Here is a 24,644-nt window from a genome sequence, read left to right as displayed (position 1 = left end):
GACACCAGAGCTGTTTCAGGAAATCTGTGCAAACTAACTTATTTTGCGAAACGAACTAGGTAATTTCCTTTAAAAAAAAAAAATCGCAAGAACAATTGATTTGATTCTGCAAACTGAAAAAAAAAATTTTTTTTTTTAAAGGAGATGTGAGCTATGTGTGCTCAGCTCACGGCAGTCGTTCACTGCCCGATGGATCTCCGAGAGTTTGAACTATCCGTAGACAAGAGCAAGAGGCATGCACGCTCACCTGCTGATGCAGTCCCCCGTGAGCGGGTCGCAGCTCCCTGCGCAGTCACAGGGTCTGCATCCGTAGTCTCCGAAGCCCCAGTAGCCCACCATGCACCTGTCACAGTGTGCCCCTGCCACCCCAGGCTTGCATGGGCAGTCGCCGTTGCTGGGGTCACAGAAGGTCACTGAGCCGAAGGGAAGGAGAGCCGATCCGACCGGGTGGCAGGAACATGCTGCAACAGAAGAGACCGTGCACTGGTGAGTGGCTGAGGATCGTCCCGGTGGAGCGGATGCCCGGCAAATGGCTTCACCTCACCAAACCGCATGCTTCTGAGACTCCTCCTTCGGCCAGCTGGTGTGTGCTTGGGGAACGGAAGCTAAGCTACAGATAAGCAAGATGTACTTAGAAAGCGCGTCTGCCGCAAAAGGAGCCACGTCATGTATTCCAAAGTTGAGAGCATTGTACACCAACACCTGTTGGTTGAGGGTGACCGGGATAAACCAGTGAAGAAGACAGAGAAGGAACATTGAATGAGAAATGAATCCGAAGCCGGGTATGCTCTAGAGCAGTGGTTCTCAACCTTCCTAACACTGTGACCCTTAATACGGTTCCTCAGGTTGTGGTGACCCCCCCCACCCCAACCATAACATTATTTTTGTGGCTGCTTCATAACTGTCGTTTGGCTACCGTTATGAAGCGTCATGTAAATGTGGGGGTCACGACCCACAGGTTGAGAACCGCCGTTCTCAACGTCACGCGGGCTTTAAGGAAGAGGAACGGCATCAACCGTCTGTACAGAGAAGATGGAGAGAGAGAATGGATTGTTGCATTTAGCCACATGAAGGCCTTCATAGGGAAAGTTTCGATTCAGTGGTAAATGGGAATGTAATTAAGGAGAGCTAGAGAGAGGATTCCACCGCGAGACCAGAGAGCGGTTTTCAAAGTGAAAATCGGCTGGGGCTGAGGAACCAAACGAGGACTTGGGTTTTTGTTTGTCTTAAGGGGAGGAGGGGAGAAAATGTAGCACGCTGATGTTTAATGTTGATTGTGAAGGTCTAATAGAAAGGAAAAATGGTGATTAGAGAGAGAAAGAGAGGGAGAGAGAGAGGAAAATTACTGGAGGGCTATCTGAGTGTGTTTGAGACGGGAAGGGGGCGGGGCCTGATACAGCGGGGGCGGGGCCTGATACAGCGGGGGGCGGGGCCTGATACAGCGGGGGGCGGGGCCTGATACAGCGGGGGGCGGGGCATTGCCAGTTTACAGAGACTGGATGGAGCTATACCAGGTGGCCACCAAGGCAGGGAAGAGGTGGTTGCCGCTGGGTTTTTCTCCTGACTGAATGTACTTGGTGCCTGACACAGGAAGCGAGATCATTAGATGAGAAAGGCAGCGTAAGTCTGAGACGTGGGAGAAAGGTCTAGGAAGTCAGGTATGGTCATTGGCTAGGCAGCATGGGCCACACCTGAGGTTAGGGACTGTGAATGTGTAGTATCCTCAGATGCATTAGCTGGTTTCCTCCAGTTTCATGTAGCAGAGCAGGTTCAGGACTGGTGTAGGAAGAGATGGATTTCATCTGGGTGGGGTCAGCCTGGTTTTCCTCAGACTGAAATCTATGATAGGCCATTTTTGTAAGCCTGTCTTCTCAGCCTTCCCTAAACTATCTACCTCTCACAAAGTCACAACGTAAGTGTTTTCCTTGCTTCTGGGATAGAGGATGTGAATAAAGTGTGTGTGTGTGTGAATCTATAAGAAATGCACTTATTTGGTTCATTATATATTATAAACTGTGATCTCAGTTGGGTCTGCTAACTGATGCTCAATTGGATTTCTTACAGATTTAATGTCTTAAAGGAGTTTTCAAACGGACCCAGGGCACAGGTACAGTTCTGCTCTGGCAGACACGTAGAATGTTAGGGAGACGAGAGAAGCAAGAGTTGACAAGGACACATAAGGCAGAAGGTGTAGGAGTGAGAGAAAAGTTTGCACAGAAAAGTTTTGCTTGTGTGTGTGTGTGTGTTTTAAAGAGAGAGACAGTATTTGAGGCTATGGCCCTGTGTAAGAAAACCACAAAGAATAACAAAGAGATTTATAAAGACCATCTGTATGAGAAAGAACCTGTCAGGAGCAAGCAGATGTTGAGGAAAGTTTAAGCTTTCTAGTTTGTGAAAAGGAATGACATTGTTTATGAAGATATGCAAGAGGAGGTTGAGATAGACAGAATAGATAGATAGATGATAGATAGATAGATAGATAGACAGAATAGATAGATGATAGATAGATAGATAGACAGATAGATAGATGATAGATAGATAGATAGATAGATAGATAGATAGATAGATAGATAGACAGACAGATAGATAGAAGGTTGGGATGGATAGACGGATGGATGATAGGTAGGTAGATAGACAGACAGAAGGTTGGGATAGATAGATCTATGTTGGGGATGAGGGTTACAAAAGGGAGAAAACATGAACTCTGGGTCAAACATATTAGCTTCCATGTGCTTGTGGGATATGCTAATAAGTTATAATGGACAACTGGAAGTAATCTGAGGCGTAGGAGGAGAGTTGGAGGATCACAAGGTCAGTTTAAAGAGTTTTCAGGTAGTTGAAGTGGAGAGACCACGGCAAAACCCCCAAAAGTAGGCAGACAACCACAGACCCAGCATGGAGGCCATCCTTACCTCCAGACTGATGGGGGAGCACTCACTCACAGAGGCGAGCGTTAAGGGCTAGACAAGGAGGAGAAAGAGAAAAGGAACCGTGGAAAACAAAGGTTGAGAAGGTGTCCAGTGGTTCACGGAGTCAAACACCATAGAATGCACAAGCCACCTAAGATTGACAGTAGGCCAGGCCAGGGACACTATCAGGAGGTCGCCGATGACTTTTCTGAGCTGGAGAAATGAGAGCTGGCACAATCCTCTTACGTTTTAACTAGTAAGTGTTAGAGCATGGTCTCAAATGAGTATTACTGGGTAAAGCCTGTGAGACTTGAGTGTATGTAACCCCCTCTCCCCACCCTTCCACACGCTGTCTCTGGTTGAGAACCATCACAATGGATAGAGTGTTGCTCTTTTCCTGCCAAAGGTATGCTGTTATCTCTTAGAAGGAATCTTTGACTCACTCCGCTACTCATTTACTCAAGAAGACATGAGAGTTGATAGTAACTCTAATGTGTAGGAAGCATTTGCAGTCTAGAAGGTGTCATTACTCTTTAGTCAGACACTGCATGTTGTGGCCCTAGCCTATGTCTCCAGTCTTTATTATTTTTATCTTTTGTTTATTATTTTCTTGCATCTGTCCCTTATCCTGATTAAATGCTACCGTCCATTTCTAGACACACTCCACTGTTTCCCGTTTCTGGGCTTTCACCGAGGGAAGGGATAGCCCACCCTGCAAACACAGTTTTCAGTACTCCATACATCACTCACGTCTATCTCAGATGTTATCCCCAATTCATCCATTGGAGGCGGCGCGTGCTCAGGGCAAGCGTGTAGAGAGAGAGGACAACCTGGCTGAAGTCGGTTCTCTTGTTCTACAGTGAAGGGTCAAGTACCTCAAGTACTTTCCCCAACTGAGCCACCTCAGCCGTCCAAAGACAGACTGAAACAGAAGCTGATGACATTCGGAAGAGAGGAGCACCATCCATCACCCTGCTCTCCACGGCCCTCTCCACATCCCCCGGCTCGGCGCCCAAGGCAGCCATTCCTGGAGCCGATGGAAGGGTAAGTTTGTGGTCTTTAAGGCATCGGCCCTAATCCCCACGATGGATGTAATCCACCCTTTCTTTGAATCCTTTGGCTGCTCCATGGATAACATTTCTTCCTAGAGCTTTGTGAGCATTTTACTTTAAATTATCAACAGTCAATTATCAAATTTCTCTGTCAGACTAGACTGTGAGGATCCTATCTACCTCCTTATTGCTTAGTTGTTTTGTTTGTTTTCGAGACAAGATTTCTCTCGGCAACAGTCCTGGCTGTCCTGGGATTTACTTTGTTGTTGTTTTTTTAAACCTTTCTGAGTCTCGTGGTTCTGTTTGGTTGAGGGAGGATTGAGTGAGTGATAATCCATGTATCTATACATAACAAAGAATTATAAATTCTATATGCTAAAAAACACCCCACATTAAACCAAATTAAAATGCAATGATAAAAACTCTTAATAAATGGCCGAAAGGACCGTAGTCCTCTATCTGCTCATTTAGTCAGCGAACATTTACTGAACAGCCACTGTGTGCTGAGTAAGGGCTGAGAGGACTGCTAGGGATCTGAGTTCAACTAGATAATCGTTGCCCTTTGAAGAAACTCAGTTCACAAGAATAGTTATTCCGGAGCTGATGAGGTGGCCCAGAGGGCAGACGTCAGCATGCAAACCTCACAGGAGTTTGGTTCCTAGAACCACGGTGAAAGGAAAGAGATGACTCTTGAAAGTTGTCTTTTGACTTGTCTCGTGTGCACCATGGCACGCGCGCACACACACACACACACACACACACACACACACACACACCCCTTACACACCGGAAACATACCACACACACCACACACACACCATACATACATACACACCACACATGCCATACACATACACACACCATACACACACCATACACATATACACACACATATAAACATGCACAAACATACACCATACACACACACCACACACACACACACACACACACCATACACACACACACACTAATAAAAATTAAAAATTGAAAGTAATAACAACTATCCCAATATAAAGGGACTTACCTAACACAAAAAGAGAAAAAAGATTTTATCTTTAAAGCACTGAGTTTCTTGTGGTAATAATGTCATTGAAGTTAATGCAGTTATGTGTTGTGTGTCTTCATTAAGCTTCCTAATTTTTTCAAGTGTTTGATTATGAGGATCTTCCAGAATTCTCTCTTAAGATATCAAAAATCATTAATGATTTATCACTTGTTCTTAAAAACACTTCTCTTTGTTATTGGGTTGTGTACATATGATGTGTATATTATGTATGTATGTATGTATGTATGTGTATGGTGTGTATATGTATGATGAATGTATTATGTGTGGGTGTGTACCTGATCTGGCACATGTGTCGCGGTCGGAGGACAGTTTTGTTCAGCCAGCTTTTTCCTTCCGCCCGAATGTGGGCTCCAGGAATGGAATGGAGGTCACGGGGGAGGTGCCTTTTCCTGGTGAACTGTCTTCATGGCCTTGTCAATGGGTTTCATTACTTGTTTTTAATTAACCAGTGTGGAAAGTTTATATAATATGGAATATGAATATACCAAAATAGCTTGTACAAAACAGCATAGAGATGGTACTAAATGAAACCATACGAGAATGCATAAAAGTTTCATAATTTTTAGATCTTTAAACCAACAGTTACTGCGTCACTCAGTTCAATCATTTTGGTTCCTGACAGCAGCCACAGGAGATTGAGAAAGAAGGCAGGTGTCGTAGGACCCCTGTCCGTGGGACCCCACTCATAGCTTTTCCAGTAATGGAAAAAGGGGGGAAAAAAGGGTATGTCTAGGAGTTGACCTCTCAGCAGGGGCTTATGTTTTAAAACCGACACACATGTCAGGAATGGCCAGAGAAGAATGCGATTCTATCACGTGCACTGGTGGATTTCTGTCAATGTGACTTTTTGCATAATAACAAGACAGAAATACCAGTGGGAAACTATGCAGAACTAGCTGCAGGCAGAGGCCCCGACATCCTCCACAGCTGCCTTCTCAGACTGCTCGGGGACGCTTGCCCTGCGTGCTTGGCTCCCGAGGTTTGCTGGCTATCAGTATCGGGTACATAGAATATGCGTGTCTTTTTCTCTTCCAGAATGCACACATTTGTTATTGTTGTTTCGGAAGATTGGTGGGCGTGGGACTGATTAGTCTGCAGGTTGTGGTTCAAGTCTGAGTCTCAAACACATATTTTATACTGATTATTCTCCTTTTTTTTTTCTTTTTGAGACAGGGTTTCTCTGTGTAGCTTTGGTGCCTGTCCTGGAACTGTTCAAGAGGCTGGCCTTGAACTCACAGAGATCAGTCTGCCTCTGCTTCCTGAGTGCTGGGATTAAAGGCCTGTGCCACCACCACCCAGGTGATTGTTCTTTTTAAATTCAACTCAAGCATTTTTCTTTTCTTTTTTTTAAATATTTTTTTGTTTTCATTAGTGTCCATTCATTGTGTATGCTGCTGGGCCACATTAGACATTATCATACAACTATATAGTATACTTTGCGCGTACTGTCCCTCCAGACCCCCTTCCCCTCCCTTTTTCTCATTCCCCCTAATGAATTCTTTGTTTCTCCAGAAAGTTTCACTTCAACTTTCACGGCATATGTACATATAGGATCTCATGTGCCGAAGTAAAATCGAGAACCCACAACTGAGAGAAGACAAGTGCCACCTTTATCTGCCCGAGGCTGCCGGAGTTTAGACACACAGAACGACATAAGCCCTTCACCCTGGCTGGCCATTAGACATGAACCTTGATGGCGAATATTATACAATATTTTCTAATTATTATTATCACTGCGTGTTGCGGTGTGTGTCCAGCTTCGTGGAGTCGGTTGTCTCCTTCCGCCTTGACATGGGTTCCAGGGATTGAAGTTAGCACCTTGGGCTTGGCAGCAGGGGCCTGACCCGGAAGCATTCCCTTCTAATGCAATGACTTCTTTGCTTCGGGTATGTCCTACTGGAGGAGAATCTCAAGGAACAGCACAGCATTTCTAAGCAGATGGAGTAGAGGGAGCTTGCTTTACAGAAGACTCCATAGCGTCCCCTGGAACAATGAACTTCCATCACTGCTAAGTGAGACACAAATTTTGTCTACAAAATTTCTGTAGGAATACATCTATGATGGGCATGGACTCTTTAGAATGTTTCCAGAAAAGGGGTAGGCCATGCAGCTGCTCTGGAGAATTTCCTAACAGGAAGTGCAGCTATTAATGAAATAATGGATTGACACATTTTCAAACAACTTCGTGCATTTATTCCAACTACAGGAGCTGATAATAAATACAGCTGTTTGGAAATTTTCCTGCAATATCTCTTAGAAAAACAGAGAACAAGACAGAGACACTATAATAAAATGGATAACGGGTAAACTCGGGAGTCAGATTGACGAGTTCAAGTCCTGGTTTTAAGGCTTATTTTTTTTCTTTTATTTTGAGACAGGGTTTCTCTGTGTAGCCCTGACTGTCCTGGAACTCACCCTGTAGACCAGGCTGGCCTCAGACTCACAGAGATCCGCCTGCCTCTGCCTCCTGGGTGCTAGAACTAAAGGCGTGTGCTTCCACACCCTGCCTGAGGCTTATTCTTTATAAGGCTTTATAAAATTAATTTCTTTAAGTCTCAATAGTCTCATTAAGACTAATAATACCTATAGCACAGGGCAGCTTGTGAGTGAATAAGTATGTATGCATTTAGCAATGTATCAGAAATTTGTGGTGCCGTATAATCAATAACTGATATTATTTTCTGGCTGACATATGTTTTTAAGATGTTCACTATCCACTGTTTATCGATCTGTCTGTCCATCCGCCTGTCCATCCATCCATCCATTTCTCCACTCACCCGTCTGTCTAGCCACACTTTGACCCAGATACCCTTACACTTTAGCATCAATATGAACTGCTAGGAACTGAGATATGAGGGGAAATACTAAGAATTATGTGTCTTGAGCAAGGGAAGTCATGACAAGAGGCACTGGATGTCAGGACCGAGTTAGTCTACAGTGTATGAGAACACAGAGCAAACCAGGAATGACCTCACGGCTTGCTTTTGAAGGGACTGAACAGTCCAACTGGTTTTCCAGTTAGCCGCTCTCTCTACCTTGCCCTTGGGAGGAATGTGGCGGCAAACAGCAGCATACCTTTCTTGATTGCCCTGCGGCTTTAGAATGAAGTTCCTCTTCGGTCCTTTCCTTGGATAAAAACGTCAACCCTATCACTCCTGTACTCAATTAGAGCATGAGGAAAAAGTAGGGTGTGAGTTATGGTCCCAGGGCTGACCGAGAGTGAGCCTGTAATGTAACGGAGGACAGGAGTCGAAGCCGCTCGGCTGCATGAACGTGGAAGAATACAAATACCGGTGACAACGGCCACGAGCCCCACAGCCCCGTTTTTTTTGTGATGGAGAGCTAAGGCCTTGGGAGGGGAATCCAGGGGCACCACGGTTGCTCTTTCACCCTCGTTCTGACCTTCAGCAGGACGGAAACCCCTGTGACGGTGTCTCCCACTCCGAGACGGGTCCACGGCACCAAGCTCGCCACGGAGCCATCCGTCCGGGCTCTCTAGCGTCACCTGGTAGTTCCCTAACTTGGGCTGTTCTGCGGGCCAAAGATACCCGGAGAGCAAAATACCCTGAAAGTATTTGTTCCTGATTTAGCGTTTCTAAAAACAGCACTCAAGAGTTCAAGGCCCTCAGCTGGGAAAGATGTGGCTGCTCGGGACCTTTCACCACTGCCCCGGGGCCGCTCCCTTGGCACGGCCTCCCAGGCTCCCAGCTTGTTTTCTCCTGGAAAGGCCAAGGCCCTACCCGGCTTCTGATAGGGGATTTCAGAAGCTGGCAGCAGCTGCTGCTGAAGTTCGTAGAGGGAATGGGAACTTAGGGGGATGCTTTGGAGCAGAGAGGAGTTGGCATAAGCTGTTACAAATGTATTAAGTGTGAAACTAAATAAGTAAGAGCTAAAAGGGGCCCTTCTATCTTTCTGAGGGCCACTGTTTACCCCTTCCATTCTACTGATATCTCGCTTTGGTAAGAGATGAAAAGCTACGGAAACAACCCGTTCTGCAAGGGAATGAACAGCTATGAGACGAAAAATAAGGCGCATGAATCTCACCTGGTGGAAGGCAGGATAACACCTACGGAACATTTTCCTGTTGACCCTTGAGAGGTTAAATACGTTCTATTCGGTGACAGCTGCTCCATCATAGCCAATATGCACCTCAGACATGCCGTTTTCAAACCAAATCATGCTTGGATAAATTCGATAAGTAATCCAAATTAACATTTGCCTTTAATTTACTGAAACTGATTCTCTCACGAGTTAGATGTGCCACATGGCGTAGGAAAATCCATCACACATAAGATAGGCTTTTATTCAATGTCTTCAACAGTAAATGGAAGGTAATTTAGTATATCTCCTGTCTTTGGTGAAATTTTCAGTGTACAATAAATAAATAAATACTAACGTCATGGCCTTTATTATTATCCATGACTGAAGCCGATGGTCAGACCTTTGTTTTTTTTGTATCGTTCTTTTCCTGTTTACCAATTGTAACCATGCCAGTTTCTATTTATTCCTGGACATATCTAAGAGATCTCACATGGTTTAAAAAAAGTTATAATCTCGGTTTGTGACTTTTTAAACTCAAGAAAGCACTTCTGAGTACACAGACGAATTTAATTTACTAGAAAACTTCTAGATAAGATTATAGGTACTCTTCTTGACTTTGAAGAATTTGGTCCTGCCATACACCACAAAAATATTATTGTCCGTATCATACTTTTTTTTTTTTTTTTTTTTGGTTTTTCGAGACAGGGTTTCTCTGTGTAGCTTTGCGCCTTTCCTGGTACTCGCTTTGGAGACCAGGCTGGCCTCGAACTCACAGAGATCCGCCTGCCTCTGCCTCCCGAGTGCTGGGATTAAAGGCGTGCGCCACCACCGCGCGGCCCGTATCATACTTTTAAGAGAAATACCACCCGTCCAGCCTCCTGTATCCCTGTTCTACTCAGTCACTATCTTGCTCGGCACCCTTCTAGGGATGGGGTCATCTCTAATGCACCTTTTTTCTTTAGAGAAAGAAGCCCTCTTCCCCACTGACTGCACGTGTCTGGGAGCTCTTCTCTGAGCAGACCTGATGAGTCGGGTCTATAATCTATCATGGTATTTGTTTCTCCTCCTAATGCTTTTACAGCTTTATTTATTTATTCATTAAAGATTTATTTATTTATTTATTTATTACATTCAATGCTTCATCAAGACCAGTTTTATTATTTACTACCTGTAATAAAAATATTGTAACTCTGCAGGAGACATTCTCCACCCAAAATAATGCCTTTCACTGAAAGCAATTCTTCCCACATAAATCAGTCTGATATTCCTTTTCTTTTTTTCTTTCTTTTCTTTTCTTTTTTTTTTTTTTGCATGCAATTATCTCTAATTATACCTCTTTGTTCTAGGGCAATAACTTGTTTTAAAATCACCACTCTGCATTCCCCTAGACTTTTTGGGTAGCTATAGAAACTTTCGGTTTAGTGCTTATTTAATGTTTATTATCTTTATCAAATGTAAAATGGTATATCTGATTTATTTATTCAATGAACTTTACTTTCTGTTTGAGAGAAACTGCAGAGAATTTATTAATATTTATTGCTTCCCAAGTTGTACGTGTGTGCGTGCATGTGTGCGTGCATGAGAGAGAGAGAGAGAGAGAGAGAGAGAGAGAGAGAGAGAGAGAGAGAGAGAGAGGAGAGAGAGAGCGAGCGAGAGCATGTGCTACTATTGATCTGTATTGATCTGTATCTCCAACTCCTTTTCTTTCTTTCTTTTTTTTTTTTTAGACAGGCTTTCCCATGCAGCCCAGGCTGGTCTTGAACTTAAGATCTTCCTGCCTCTGCCTCCCAGTGCTGGAATGAAGGTATGTGCCACCATGTCCAGCCCTTACTGACTTTTATTTATCAGTTTATAATGGTTCTTAGAGGGAGAATGTAAATGTTAATATATGTTACTTAATCTTTTTAAAGAATTATCTTAGTGTGCGCATCATATTATATTATATTGATTTTTTTTCTATTTCTTTCATTTTCTTACCCCTCTGGTTTTACTTTTTGGATTAAAAATAAAAAGCTTCCATGCTGCTGGGTCTATTTAAACTTTGCTTTTCAAAAACAGTTACTTCATTTTGATTCTCCGTTGGAATCATCCACACTTGCTTTCAGAATAAAACAGAGACGCCTGTGTTGTTCATGTGCCATAAAATGAACTTATATGGCTTTGCCAAATTGTACTTGGACAGGAAGGGTCCACCAGTGGGCTACGTATGGGTGAAGGGACTTTACTGGCACCTGAGAAGCAGTGCCCTGGGCACAGGCACAAGACTGAAGATGTCTCTGGTTCCTGACTGTGTTTCATGGTAAAGCATTCTGGATTTCGATAATGTAAAATTTTTACCTGTAAGACAGATGGAAAGGAGAGACTCAGTATACTGGGGTCGGGGAGGGGGGAATGAAATAACGGAGAGCTATCTAAGTGACGGGAAATGTGTAGGCTTCACCTTGTGAACTGCCTATGCAGGTAGACTGTGCAGGACTGGAAACAGCCACCACGCGAGGCACTTGTGTTTCTCCTGTGCACTGAGTTCTTTTCGCCTCAGCTTGGATGAAGACGGTGGGAAATTTCGAGGGAGGAAAAACAGTCTGGATGACAGACTCACTAGTGTACATAACTGCAACTGAGGCGACAGATAGGCTCTTCGGGAACATTTGATTTGGGGTTCAGAGCAGGGAGAGCAAGTTTATTTTTATCCATGTGCTCCTAAAAGGCAACTGGCTGAACTTATTCTGGCCACTCAGGATCAAGACAGATGATGACCTTTCCGGAGGTGGCTGCGTCCGTATTTTAATCTGTTTCCAGCTGCTGCTTTTCTTAAATATTGAGGAAGACTACGCAGTGGTTAAAAGTGTGTTTCTTGACGTTAAATTTTTTTTTTCATTATACAGGAACTAACTGGGTGCGTCCTAAGAAGAGCCTATCTCTGTTCTGCAAGGCATGTGTTCAAACATCTGTTTTAAACATGCTCTGTGAAAGTGAGGAAAATTTGTACAGAAACATCATAGACTAGCTGTCAGTAGTCCATGCCCACTCAATTTCCCACCCACACAACACTTAATAAATCCTTTAGTGTTGAAAAGAAGGGGATGGGGAAGGAGAACATTTCGGAGGAATTGGATTCAAGGATTATTCCAATGCCAAAGCCATAACATACAGTAGTTCAATGCTGTACTGTTCTGAAATAGGTCATTATAGAACAAACCTAAATGTCGGTGTGGTGGTAAGCTAGGTTTACTATAACTTCTAGACTCATTACAACAATCTGCTTTAAAGACTCACACACACACACACACACACACACACACACACACACACACACACACACACGGTACACACACACACACACGGTACACACACACACACACACACACACACAATCTATATACTATGAATAAGAAGTTCTGTGATTGGAGTTTCCAGGTAACTACTGTGAAATGGTTACACAGAAAACAGACATCTTAGAATTTTTTCACAGATTATCTTGGAGAAAAACAGGTTCCATGCTAAACATCTTACATGGGAGAAGACAGTCAACAGGGATGCTTCCCAGCATAGGTGAGTCAGAAAAAGCATGCCTAGCCCGAGTTTTAGCAACGCTTTGGGGTTTCCTGCCAGAGGTTTGGCTCACTCAGTGAGGAGATTACATCACAGGAGATCATTAGCTCAGGGGGAAGGGAAGACGGCCCCCCCCACAAACAGGACTGGGGAAGAGGGGTCCTCGGAGGCCAGCAGGGAGACGGAAAGGCTGAATCAAAGTCACCAAGGATGCTTGTAAAGAACTGTGGGTTTGCGGATCACCTCCTTGTTCGGGTGTCTCAGTCAGGAGATTCACTCTTCATGTGCAGCAAGAGCTCCCGAGTGACTCTGATCCACAGCCAGTGAGCACAGAGAACAATGCTTGCCCTTGGAAACGTGGCCTGGGGAGGTGGCCAGACTGCGTGCCGAGGGGAGAAACACCCCACTTAGGTTTATCATCTGTTTGGTTTCCTAGTGAAAACAGCAGGGGCTTCGGATGTAAGTGCTGGCCTAGCCTGGGAGTCCCTAGTCAGTCTTCGGCTTCCCTCACCCTCCAAATCTGGTAATTAGGACTCTGTCTCCACCCCACTGAAAGACAGTACACCACTGGGTGCCACGTTGGTGTATTCTCCCATTTTTAATACCCCTGCCGTAGCCAAACCAACACAGGTTGTAGTTACATAAGAGAGCAGAGGTTTCAACTGAGTCTCTTTGAAAGAAACTGTGCTCCTTCCGAAGTACATTGTCATTCAGAGTAACTCACTCCACAGAGAGAGGGAGCACTCCTCCTCCCTCTCAGCCCTTAGCAACCACTTAGTTTGAGACTGTTTCTGTTCTTAGCCCTAAATTCAGCTGGGAGACTCACATTTTCCCTTGTGTTTATAGACCTTAAATGCACTGTCCTTTAAAACACTTCTTTTCCTTACTTGTGTAAATAAATTCAGTTTCAATGATCTCCACTTGTCTTAAGCAAACAAACAACATCCTAGGAATTCTCAGAAGTGATCCCTTGGCCTGGAAATGTGTGGTGGATAGTCCCACAGTCAACTCTGGGTAAGGCTGGAATAAAGAGGAAGTGAAAACAGATGACTTAATTGCTCACAGGAATTAGTATATTGACAGCAGATTTGGTGCAGGGCCATGTTTATTCAAGTTTGATGGATCTGTGACAGTAACTAAAGTGTGCACATAAGGACCATTCCATCAGGAGAGTGAGAGGCACAAAAACAGCTAGAACGCTAGTGTGGCCACAAGTCCTTGGCTGTTGTGCAGGAAGCTAGCGTGTGCCCTGAGAACGGATTCCCAGTGCTGATGATGTCACTGTTTGCCACCAAGCTAAGGTGACCAGGTGGTATCCTACCAAACGTATGGGAGCTGTCATGAGGACGGATGTCATCAGCCCGCTTCATTCCTTAGATCACTCATTCACGGCCACCAAGACACTCATTGAAATTGGAAAGTAGGATGATAATTTCAGAGGAAAAGTCCAGGAAGAAATACTGCAGGGGATTTCCTGAGAAAGTCACCCTCAAAATGTCCTCATTTGATTCCTAGCCTCTCCCCAGGGCACACAGTGTGTCTTCCCTCCCGTGACACAGAGATCCTAATAGTACTTATATCGAAGCACTTTGAAAACGTTCAGTGAGTTGGTTCACATCCAGCCCGTCGGAGAGTGAACAGAGAGTACTGTGCACTGGGAGTGGGGGGGTGGGGGGAAGAGGGAAGTGTCAGCCAGGGCCCATCCATCATGTCACACCACGTCCGTGTATTGATGTGATCTGTTCCTGTAAGTTTCTTCCCATCAAGCACGTGAGGCCTTTTCAGGAAGACCCTGACGTCTTACAGACCTGGTGCTTGACATGGTGCCCGGCAGAGGGGACCATAAACGTCTTGAAGTGAGGTCTTCACATAGATATGGCCACTCTACAAAAGATTTATAGTGAACAGCAGCAAATTGGGCCTCGGGGAGTCTCAGAGTAAAGAAAACTTCAGTCGATTCACTTCCTAAGTTGACAGGCCTAGGAGAACAATCCTTCTTGGAATTTCTACTGACATTTCATGGAATCAGAGTTCTACTGGGGATCACACACATCTAATCTAGATTTCTGTTTTTTTCTCTCAGTAAACTTCTTAAAATGTATTTTAAAATTCTAAGTTTCTATGCACACAAATAGAGATAAAAATCTTTGGTTGATTTGCATGTTGGTTTAAGTAGATATTCTGACTAACCCACTTGTGCAATTTAACTCTAGAAAGTGCTCGAATACTTTTAATCTTCATTGGAAAGTGTTTTGCAGCCCTCTCAACCTCTAAGAAAATATAGCCACATGAGGATTTGTTAAAGTGAGGTTTTGACTTCATCTGGGTTGGGATCAGAGGCTCTGCATTTCTGAGCAACAACCAGATGATGCCAATGAGATTAGTCTCTGGACCACACACAGAGGGCAGGTTACTCCTCTGCCTTGGCAAACTCAGTAGAACATGAACAATAACACAGTTAATCTGAGTGAAATCGTACAAAATCATACACGCTGTTGATGGAGTCACACAAGGAAATAGTCTGGATATTTTTTTTAAATCAACCTGTTTCCTTGAAATTCCCCAAAGTAGAAACTGATGGAGAGAGGATCCTAACTGTAGTGATTCTCTATAAGGGCACTTCATATGAGTCTGTACATCACACGCACAACGGATCTTGTGTGTCATCAGAGTTAATAGCTGGAGAGGACACCCAGGGAAACAGTTGATAGGTGGACCCTGGTATGGAAATAAAGAGAATGGCATGGAACATAAATGCCAGCTGGACACATGATTTGGAGAGGATTTAGACAGAAGAACTGGATTGCTATGTTCTGAGACGTATTGCCGGCTCAGAAAGGGGAAATGAACTAGACATGTATTCTGGGAGAAAGTGGACATGGATGTGACCTCATGTACCCTGGAGTATTCATGAGGCAAATGGAACCATCTACTCTGTAGTGCAGAGGCTATGTAGAGAACAGAAGACATAGGCCTTCCCTGTTACCTCACCCACCTCCTGAAAACCATCCTAAAATGCCAGACTAGTATCAACCGTTCCCACAATTCCCCTCTGTGGTACACTGAGCACCGTGCACATATTTGCTGACTAGGCTTATTAGAGTAGTTTCATACTCTGACCGTTTCGGGAGCCCAGAAGGGAAGTGAATCTCAGGATAGCTGAAGAGATTGAAGAACTCAATCGTACGAGTGCGATGTGTGGTTTTGTTTAGTTTTGTTCCGAGAATGTCTTGATGTGTGCTGTTATAGAGTTTTCATTGAGACACCATTGGTCTCCTGACAAGGGATTTTTTTTGTTTTATATTTCTTCTTTTATACCCTTTTTATAAAACTCTGGATCTGTGAGTATTTTAGGTCTTAAAAAGCTAGAGGGTTTTTTTGTTTTGTTTTTGTTTTTTTAAACAGCCTTTTTACATTTGACAAGCATAGGAGTCATAGCTTGTCACAGAACAGTAGCAAAATCCCCAAATAAAACAAAAACCAAAATTGGAGATAACTCATTTTGGCTCCGATTCTGCCAGTAAACCTATTCACTTTTTCTTTTTCTATTGATCAGACTCATTCAAAAATGAGTTTCACATGTTTTAATTCTTCATGTGGTTTTTTTGTCTCTTATTTTTATAAAAACCAAACAAAATAAAGAAAAAAAAAAAACACGGTAAGGGCCATAGAGATGGTTTATAGGGCAAACGTGCTCACCATGCAAGCCTGAGTATTTGAGTTTGATCCCTGGAACCCGCAATTAAAAAAACAAAAGACAGGATCAGGCGCGGGCAGAGGCTGGAGAAATTAGCTCAGCACTAAGAGCTCTTGTTGCTCAAGCAGAGGACTTGAGCTCAGTACCCATCTGGGGTGGCTCACAACCACCCCAAATCCAGCTCAGAGGGATCCGAGGTCCTCATCTCCGAGGGCACTTGCCTTCGTGTGCACGTAGCCACACACAGACGTACACACACACACACAGAATTCAAAATAAGATAAAGTTGAAAATGATGTGCATGCAGTGGAGCACATTTGCAACCCCAGAATTCCTATGGTGAGGAGAGAGGTCGATTCGGGAACAGTGAGATCTGTTGGAAGCTTGTGGACCAACTAGCCTGAAGTCTAGAGCAGAACAGCAGAAGCAAGAGAGACCCTGCCTGGACAGGGTAACAAACAAGAACCAACTCCTGAAAGTTGTCCTCTGACCCCCATGCATGCACATGTGCCCACACTCACACACGCACAAATACACAGAGATGTATTTTTTAAAATAATAAAAGTCAGTGAATAATATACAATGCTTTTAAATGAATTGGAATTATGCATCATTAAAGTATATTGCAAATATATAATACTTTACTAATTAAAATTTGGCTTTCTGTGTCCTAGAAACTGGATTTTTGACATAGGTCTCACTATATATAGCTCTGACTGTCCTGGAACTCACTATGTAGACCAGGATGGCCTCAAACTCACAGAGATCCTCCGGCCTCTGCCTCTGCCTCCCAGGTGCTGGGATTAAAGGTGTACACCGCTACGCCCTGCTCAGTGAACATGAACATGTTTAAGACGGTGGGCAAGGCTCTCTAAAATCTGCGCAACACCAAGAACCTTTCTGTGTTTCTTTCACTGTTCTGTTTGTCCTTCTACTCTTCAATGGAAATGACTGTTTGCTATCCCATAATGAGGCTCAAATGTTGGTGAAATGTCAGAAGTTGAGATCACTTTTAACCAATAGAAAATTATGGGGGGAGCACATTTACATCAGTATCTGCCAAACTGTCCTGTGCATCAGTGTGGCCGATGTCCTGGAGGGTCTGTAAAAACTCAGGTTCGTGACTCGCATCAACAGACTTTCTGAGTTTGTTGGTGCTTGTTGGTGCCTAAGCCTGTGCACACCTAACATTTCCCTGTTGACCCTGCTGGTCCGTCCCCCGGGGGTGCCATTTTGGAAATCACTAGTTAACTTTCACTGAAGTCGAACGAGAAAAGTACAAGTATGATGGACGCTGCCCGTGTATAAGACGAGAACCACGCTTTGAAAACGAAGCCACCTTCTCTGCTCAGATCCTGGTCAAAGCCGAAGAGCTGACACAGCTGTCCACAGCTACACAGACATCACCCCCTGCCTGGGTCACTTCTCTAGTCTCCTCACCCACAGCTTCCCAACTCCTGTGCTGATGCGGACACCTTGACCTCCGTGATTCTGGACGTAGTAGGCGCCTTCCTGTCTTGGAATACTTTGCTCTAGGCATTCCCTCTGCCTAGGACGTTTCTCACAGTCTTCAATCACAGCTCTTCTTGCCCACCTAATCATGAGACCCCCCGTCCCTTCTTATTCTCTTCAATATAGCACTTGGTCACCCCTCTTCCTGCCCTACTGTGCGGCACTCTCCATCCTACTAACCATGATTTAATTTTCCTACGTTGGTAATGCCAGCACTTGCTACCTTCTTGCATGTTACATATTTATCAATTGTCCTTACAGCTTCTCTCTTCTACTAGAATATATGCTCCTCAATGGCCAGGATTTCTGTTCTGTTCCTGGATGCACCCTACGCTCTCAGTACATAATAGGCCCTCAATTGATAGTCACCAAATAAACAGATGGATGGACAAGTAAGTGAACACATTAGGTACACTGAACAATGCCATATTTGAAGAAATTGTTACACATATTAGAAAAGGTTGCCTGTTTTCCTATGAGAACCATCTAGGTTACTCAATGACAAATTCTTTTTCCTTTCCTCTTATATTTGATTTTTAGACATTTGTACTAGTGGTCTGAGGCTATGGGGTATGCACATACACACTCCCACCTCTTTAAACACACCTGATACAAATGTGATTGAATAGTCTCCAAATGGAAGCAATTTTAGTATGCAGTTCTTTTAGTCAACACATATAGATAAGAATTTTTGTTTTAGTCCCAATAGTACAGTGGACTTTGAAGATGTAACTAGTTTTTTCTTAAAGATTTATTTATTTTTATCTTATGTGTATGGGTGTTTTGCCTGCATATGTGTGTGTGTGTGTGTGTGTGTGTGTGTGTGTGTGTGTGTACACCACATGTGTGCAGTTCCCACAGAAGACAGAAGAGGGCATCAGGTCCTCTGGAATTGAAGTTATAGACAGTTGTGAGCCACCATGTCAGTGCTGGGAACCAAGCCCAGGTCCTCTGGAAGAGCAGCCAGTGCTCTTAACTACTGAGCCATCTCTCCAGCCCCAGGCACAACTATTTTTGATGTATTACATGTGTGTCTATAGCGTGGGTGATGTGTTAAACACTTTGATGTCCTCATTTCAACACTACACGGAATAATTTTGTATTTAAGAAGTTGAAGAGCAAAGAGCTTTTAGTAACTGGCATAGGATCAGAAACAGCTGGTAAGTGGCAGCGAAGTCACCTGTTAAAATGAGAGTCTGGATTCAAGCAAGGATCTGGGGGAGGTGAGTATTCTTAGTGAAGTACTCCGAGGCGGGTGTAGATGTGGAGTTTGATGGAAAATGTGAGCTCCGCCGTTCTCTACCCTCTACTGCTTAAGAGACAAAGTTTGCGACAAGGAGCCCGCTAAACTGCTCGTGGAGATTTCACCATTTCCTTGAAGTTCAAAATATGTATTTTTAAAGAGCCGTTTGTTTTTTCCTTTAAAAAAGAGGGGTTGGGGGTGGGGTGGGATGGGGTGGTGTCCCAGAATGCTCCTCCCCTGTTGTATTGCCCCCGTCCAATCACTGATTTCAAGCCAGAACCCGGAGTTCTCAAGATAAAGGACATGATCATGGACGGCCATCGAGAGGCAGGTGGTTTCTCTTGTCTAATAACTTCTGGTTGAGAGGTTTGCGGATCCCAACGTGGGTATTTAAGCTTTGCATCCCACGGGACAAGGCTTTGGCTCTGCGTGCATGCTTCATGCTCCCATGTGGCAATGCCACCCACAGGAGGCAGACCTTTTAAAATTCTATTCTCTCCTCAAGTAAACTTCTGGGAGCTATGCCAACAGAGAAGCAGAACCGAGCCTGCGAATTCAGTGTTGGAAGAGAGAGCATACAATTATTATGTCCTGAATTAGCCATGATAACAGGATACATTGGAGCAATGTCAACTGAAGTACATTCATCATGGCATGAAAATCCTTGTTTTTTTTTTTTTTTCAGATGTTCAAGGTCATTGTTCAGGCGAGTGGTAGCACACCCACAGTGTAAGTGACCGCTCTATCCCATCAGTATATTTTTGCTTATTGTGTACTCACATTTCCCCCCTTCATCACCAGGTCTCATGTGGCACCAAGGAAACTTCTTTATCAGGGGCAAGAAAGGGAGATTCCCTTCCTGAATCTTGGACTGTTTTGACCGAACAGGTTGAAAATTCTTAGCTCCTATTGATAAGAAATGAGCTGGTATCTCCGAGTGTACTGTCAGAGGATTTCATAAACTTTCTCCCTTGGGCCAGCCAAGGGGAGGGCAGTAAGATACGTCTCGTTTGCAGAGATCGCCGCGGGCACCCCGAACGTGCTTACCTTTACAAGCATCTGGGGCAGAGAAGGGCCTCCTGAGGTCACGGTAGAAACCCGGCTTACAGCGTTGGCAGTTCTGGCCTTCAGTGTTATGCTGGCAGTTGCTGCAGACACCACCGCTGCGGTTCCCTGATGCCTCCCACACACCGATGTCGAAGTGACAGGTGTCGGCGTGCCCATTGCACTTGCAGGCTGGCGATAAAACAGCCGAGGAGGGACATAGAAAACACTGCGATGGCTTCTCCAATGGTCAACATGTCACAATAGGATAACGTCATTGCTACATTTAAATTGTATTTATTTATTGAAGGGTATTAGCACAGGAATAAAAACAATACAGGAATCTATTAAGAGCTATCTTGCTTTCCTTTGATCCGAGTACTACTTTTATTTTATTTCCTTATCTAGACTTCCTTTTTTCATTGTATATTGGTATTTTATTTTATTTTTATTTTTTTTTATTTTTTATTATTATTTTTTTTGAGACAGGGTTTCTCTGCGTAGCTTTGGTGGCTGTCCTGGATCTCGCTCTGTAGCCCAGGCTGGCCTCGAACTCACAGAGATCCGCCTGGCTCTGCCTCCCGAGTGCTGGGATTAAAGGCGTGCGCCACCACCGCCCGCCGTATATTGGTATTTTAAAGCATTGGTGTGTGCATGAAGGTCATTGTGATGGTTAGTATTAATTGTTAACTGGACAGAACCTAGATTACTTGGGAAATTGGCCTCAGCATGCCTGGAAATTATCTTCATCATGTTAATCGATGTGGGAGGACCCATCATAATTGTGGCCCAAGGTCAATCCTTGGGCAGGGAGTTTGGATTGCAGGAAATGGAGAAAAGAGCTGAGCATTAGCATGCATTCCCCATTTGCCTGTTTCCTGATTGTGGATGCCCGGTGACCACCGGCCTCGAGTTCCTGTACTCGACGTCCTTGCCATGATGGACTGTACCCTTGAGCTATAAGCCAGAATAAACCCTTTACATGGCTTTTTGTCAGAGTATTTTGTCATAGCAACTGGGAAGGAAATTAAAACATTTATCAAAGGGAAGATATGTCCATTCAAGCAAAGCTGTTCTGGTTACCCTGTAGACTGAGGTTGGCATCTGTTTTGGAAAGAGGTTTGAGAGGTCACCAGTTTTCCTCTTCGATGGTGACACTCGACCATTTCTATTCCTGCTACTCTCTGAGGCTCAGGGGGTCTCTTGCCTCTGTGGAGAAAACCTAAGACTCGTGGCATTGCTTGAAAATAACAATGTATATTGCAGATGCAAACTATAATTCATGCTCACCCATGAGGCTGGGAAGAAATGTCTGATGGACAGTGGACAGAGCCTAAGTATCTTTTTGGGGGGGTACTAAGATCAAACCTAGGGCTTCACACATGCTAGGTGCTGTGTGTGTGTGTATGTGTGTGTGTGTGTGTGTGTGTGCACAGATGTGCATGCATGTGTACACACCACTGCACACATGTGGATTCAGAGGACAACTTGCAGCAATCAGTTCTCTCCTTCCACCATGTGCATTCCAGCTGGAACTCAGGTTCTACTCTTTCCTCTGTGTGGAGCCTGGGGAATTGAACTCAGGTCATCAGGCTTGGTGGCAAGCACCTTTACAAGTTGAGCCTTAGTGTCGGCCCACTTTTTTTACTTTTTATTTTGAGACAGTCTCACTTGGTTGCCCAGGCTATCCCTGAACTCACTTTGTAGCCCTGGCAGCCTTTGATCTTGGGAGTCTCCTGCCTCAGCCTTCCAAGTAACTGAGATCACAGGGCTGAGCCGTCAGGCCTCGTTTGAGTTATCTTCTATGGAGTAACCTTCTCAGTTGTTGTCACTTGGCGAGTATGAGGAAGTCGGCTATTGAAGCCTCAGTTTACAGAGGAGGCCTCGGTGTTCCTTATGTAATAATTTCCCAATGGCACCTCTAAGCTTATCCGTCTTTAGCTCCACGTGACATGTCTCTGTGTCCATGTGTATTTAGATATGCAGTGAGTTTCCATGGGAAGGACCACAATGGCACTCTAGGAATTTAGGAGACATTCCTTAGATGCACTTGATAAGTGATTTAGGATAAGAATCCAAATATCCCCCGACCCCCACCCCAGTCAACTGTATTTGAAAATGCTAGTGCATTTTTTTTTCATTGTTTCCTCGATGTGTCATGATATTTTTCCCAGACTCATATCTTTAAAAGGCATAAGGTAACTTGATATTTATGCTAAGAGGAAATCCTTCACATTTCTTAGAAACAAATCCATTCTGATTCCGGATTGTGTATGGGGAGAGACTTCTCGGAAATTTATTCTCGGTACAGACAGTTTCAAAGCGGCCAATGGGACTGAGCGGGCAAGAATGTGCTATGTGCTTGGACACTTTGGGGGACCCAAATGCTGTCCCCAAGAACCTGAGGTGGTACAAACATGAGCAGACACAAGAGTTAAAAATCCTCCTAAAACAGGCTTGGGACTGGAAACATTTCTGCGAGTACGTGTTTCTCAGAGCATCTGACCGCTTGAATGACTACCCGCTACCACTGGACGAGACTCTGAACATTTAAACTGAAAATAGAAAAATGGTTCCTTTTCCCATGTTCGGTCTTCCCTTATCTAATCTCCAAATGCAAACCCAAAATTAGTCCCAGTAAAACAATCCCATTCTTGACTTCCTGGTTTAATAGCAGGTTTATCCATCAGTGGGGACAGTGTCTAATAGGACCCTGAAGACTTGGGATCGCGTCCTCATCCCTTCATTCTCTAACTCTGGCAAGACGTTTAATCTTACTGATTGATCCGCTCCACTGGGTTGTCTTGTGGACTGAATTTAAAAGAGCCGTTTTCATGGTTATCATTTACTATCACAGCTGGGAGAGCAGACGGACAGTCGGACACTGTCGTCCTTGGTCGCTCCTGTGTCTACATATGTTTGTACCATGTCAAGTTCTCAGGGACAGCATTTGGGTCCTGCAAGGATCCCAGCAAACAGCACCTTCTCGGCCTCTCGGTCCTATTGGCCGCTTTACAAGCCAACTTGTTTCCAAGGGTTGGCGTCGTGCCGGGCAGCGATATGGGTATGTTTGTGCCTCGCTTCTGTCACCCACCACTCTGTATTGTGTGTCAGGAGATAACGAGGCCTTCACAGATAAGGGGAGTCTACACAGAAGGCTTTTGAGTCGCGGAGGTTGATACTTACTTCGGCACTCGTTAGGAGCCCCGGTTCTGCCGTCCGCCGCCTCCCAGGGCCGGTCGTTGTACAGCGGAGCACAGCGCTGGCAGTGGCTGCCCGCTGTGTTGTGTTTACACATACACTTCCCGTGCACCTGCAAAGAACAGTGAGGAGAGCTGTGAGCACGGGCGGGCACGTCGCTAGGGAAGAAATTCTCCCTTCCGTCCGTCTCCTCCTGGCACCAGCCGCTTTCAGTCGGAAGGCATTAATTCACTTTCTTGAAGAAGCTAGCTAGCATGAGGAAGAATTCTTTTAGTCCATCTTGTGATTAACTCAAAAAAAAAAAAAGAAAGAAAAAGAAAAAAGAAAAGAAAAGAAATAAGAAGCAATACTTTTTCTTGACTCTAGAATCTATGAACCTAATGAGAAATTCTGTGGTATTGGGTAAGTATTTAGATATATCCTTAGTTTTTAAGAAAAATTCTTAGCACAAAATAATGCATCTTTACTGTAGGAAATTTAGAAATTTGTAATCTTTTAAAAAAACATTAATATCAACATTTAAATATGTAAGTATACACACACACACACACACACACACACACACACATATATATATTTCTAGTGTCTTAAAATGCAATTAAGGACTTTTTCTACAAACATGTCAGGAACATGTAGCTTTGTGGCAGAGTGTGTGCCTCGCTAACCACTGAACCATTTCTCCAGCCCTGTATGACGTTTTACTTCTCCTAAATGTATTTCCTAGAAGTAAAATTAATCGAGGAGCCTAATAAATATTGCTAAGACATTGAATACATTTTTTTTGGTCATAATTACTGGGCTTCTCTTTTGACCCCACAACTGAATTCTTGGGGGTCATCTAAAACAGTGTGTTTCTCAGAGAAGAATGCTTCAGTAGAATTCTTAAGCAAATATGTTTGGCCCTTGTTTCACTGATAACATCTTCTTGTGTCACCTAGTAAGAATTACCATGGAGTCCAGTGCCAAAGTGCGTCTCTGGATACTGATACAGTGACCACAGATATGAAACTTTGTAAATGGAGTCCATTCAGAATCTGTAAGTTTCTCTTGAGAAACAGTATTTAAAATAATTCAGCCTAAAGGTGACAAATCATGTCAATCAGCCAATGAATACTTACTGATGATCTAGAAGGGCACGCTGAGTCTGGTACACAAAGCGTCTCCTTCCTGTTTATTTTTATACTTATGTGTGTATGCAAATATATGTCACATGTGTTCAGTGCCCTCAGAGCCCAGAAGAGGGCGCTGGAGTCCTAGAGCGGAAGTTACAGGCTGTTGTGAGCTTCCTGTCCTGGGTACTGGGAACTGAACCCAGGTCCTCTGGAAA

General features: G+C 44.1%; 1 protein-coding gene across 1 annotated transcript in view; it reads right to left on the bottom strand.

Moving 5' to 3' along the window:
* Positions 1–24,644, bottom strand: part of Ntn4 (netrin 4) — a 105,207-nt gene that overhangs the window by 15,027 nt on the left and 65,536 nt on the right. Inside the window, exons 4-6 of the mRNA XM_052753133.1 lie at positions 23,303–23,429; positions 20,120–20,308; positions 248–461 (exon numbers count right to left, since the gene is read on the bottom strand). Of these exons, the coding sequence (XP_052609093.1) occupies positions 248–461; positions 20,120–20,308; positions 23,303–23,429 (530 nt within the window). The remainder of the gene's footprint in view (positions 1–247; positions 462–20,119; positions 20,309–23,302; positions 23,430–24,644) is intronic.

This window comes from Peromyscus californicus, unplaced genomic scaffold, assembly GCF_007827085.1.
Source record: "Peromyscus californicus insignis strain IS unplaced genomic scaffold, ASM782708v3 Scaffold_24__1_contigs__length_46423439, whole genome shotgun sequence".
In the NCBI taxonomy this organism is placed as follows: domain Eukaryota; kingdom Metazoa; phylum Chordata; class Mammalia; order Rodentia; family Cricetidae; genus Peromyscus; species Peromyscus californicus.
Note: the sequence above shows the minus strand (reverse complement) of the source record. Positions and strands in the feature narration are given on the sequence as shown.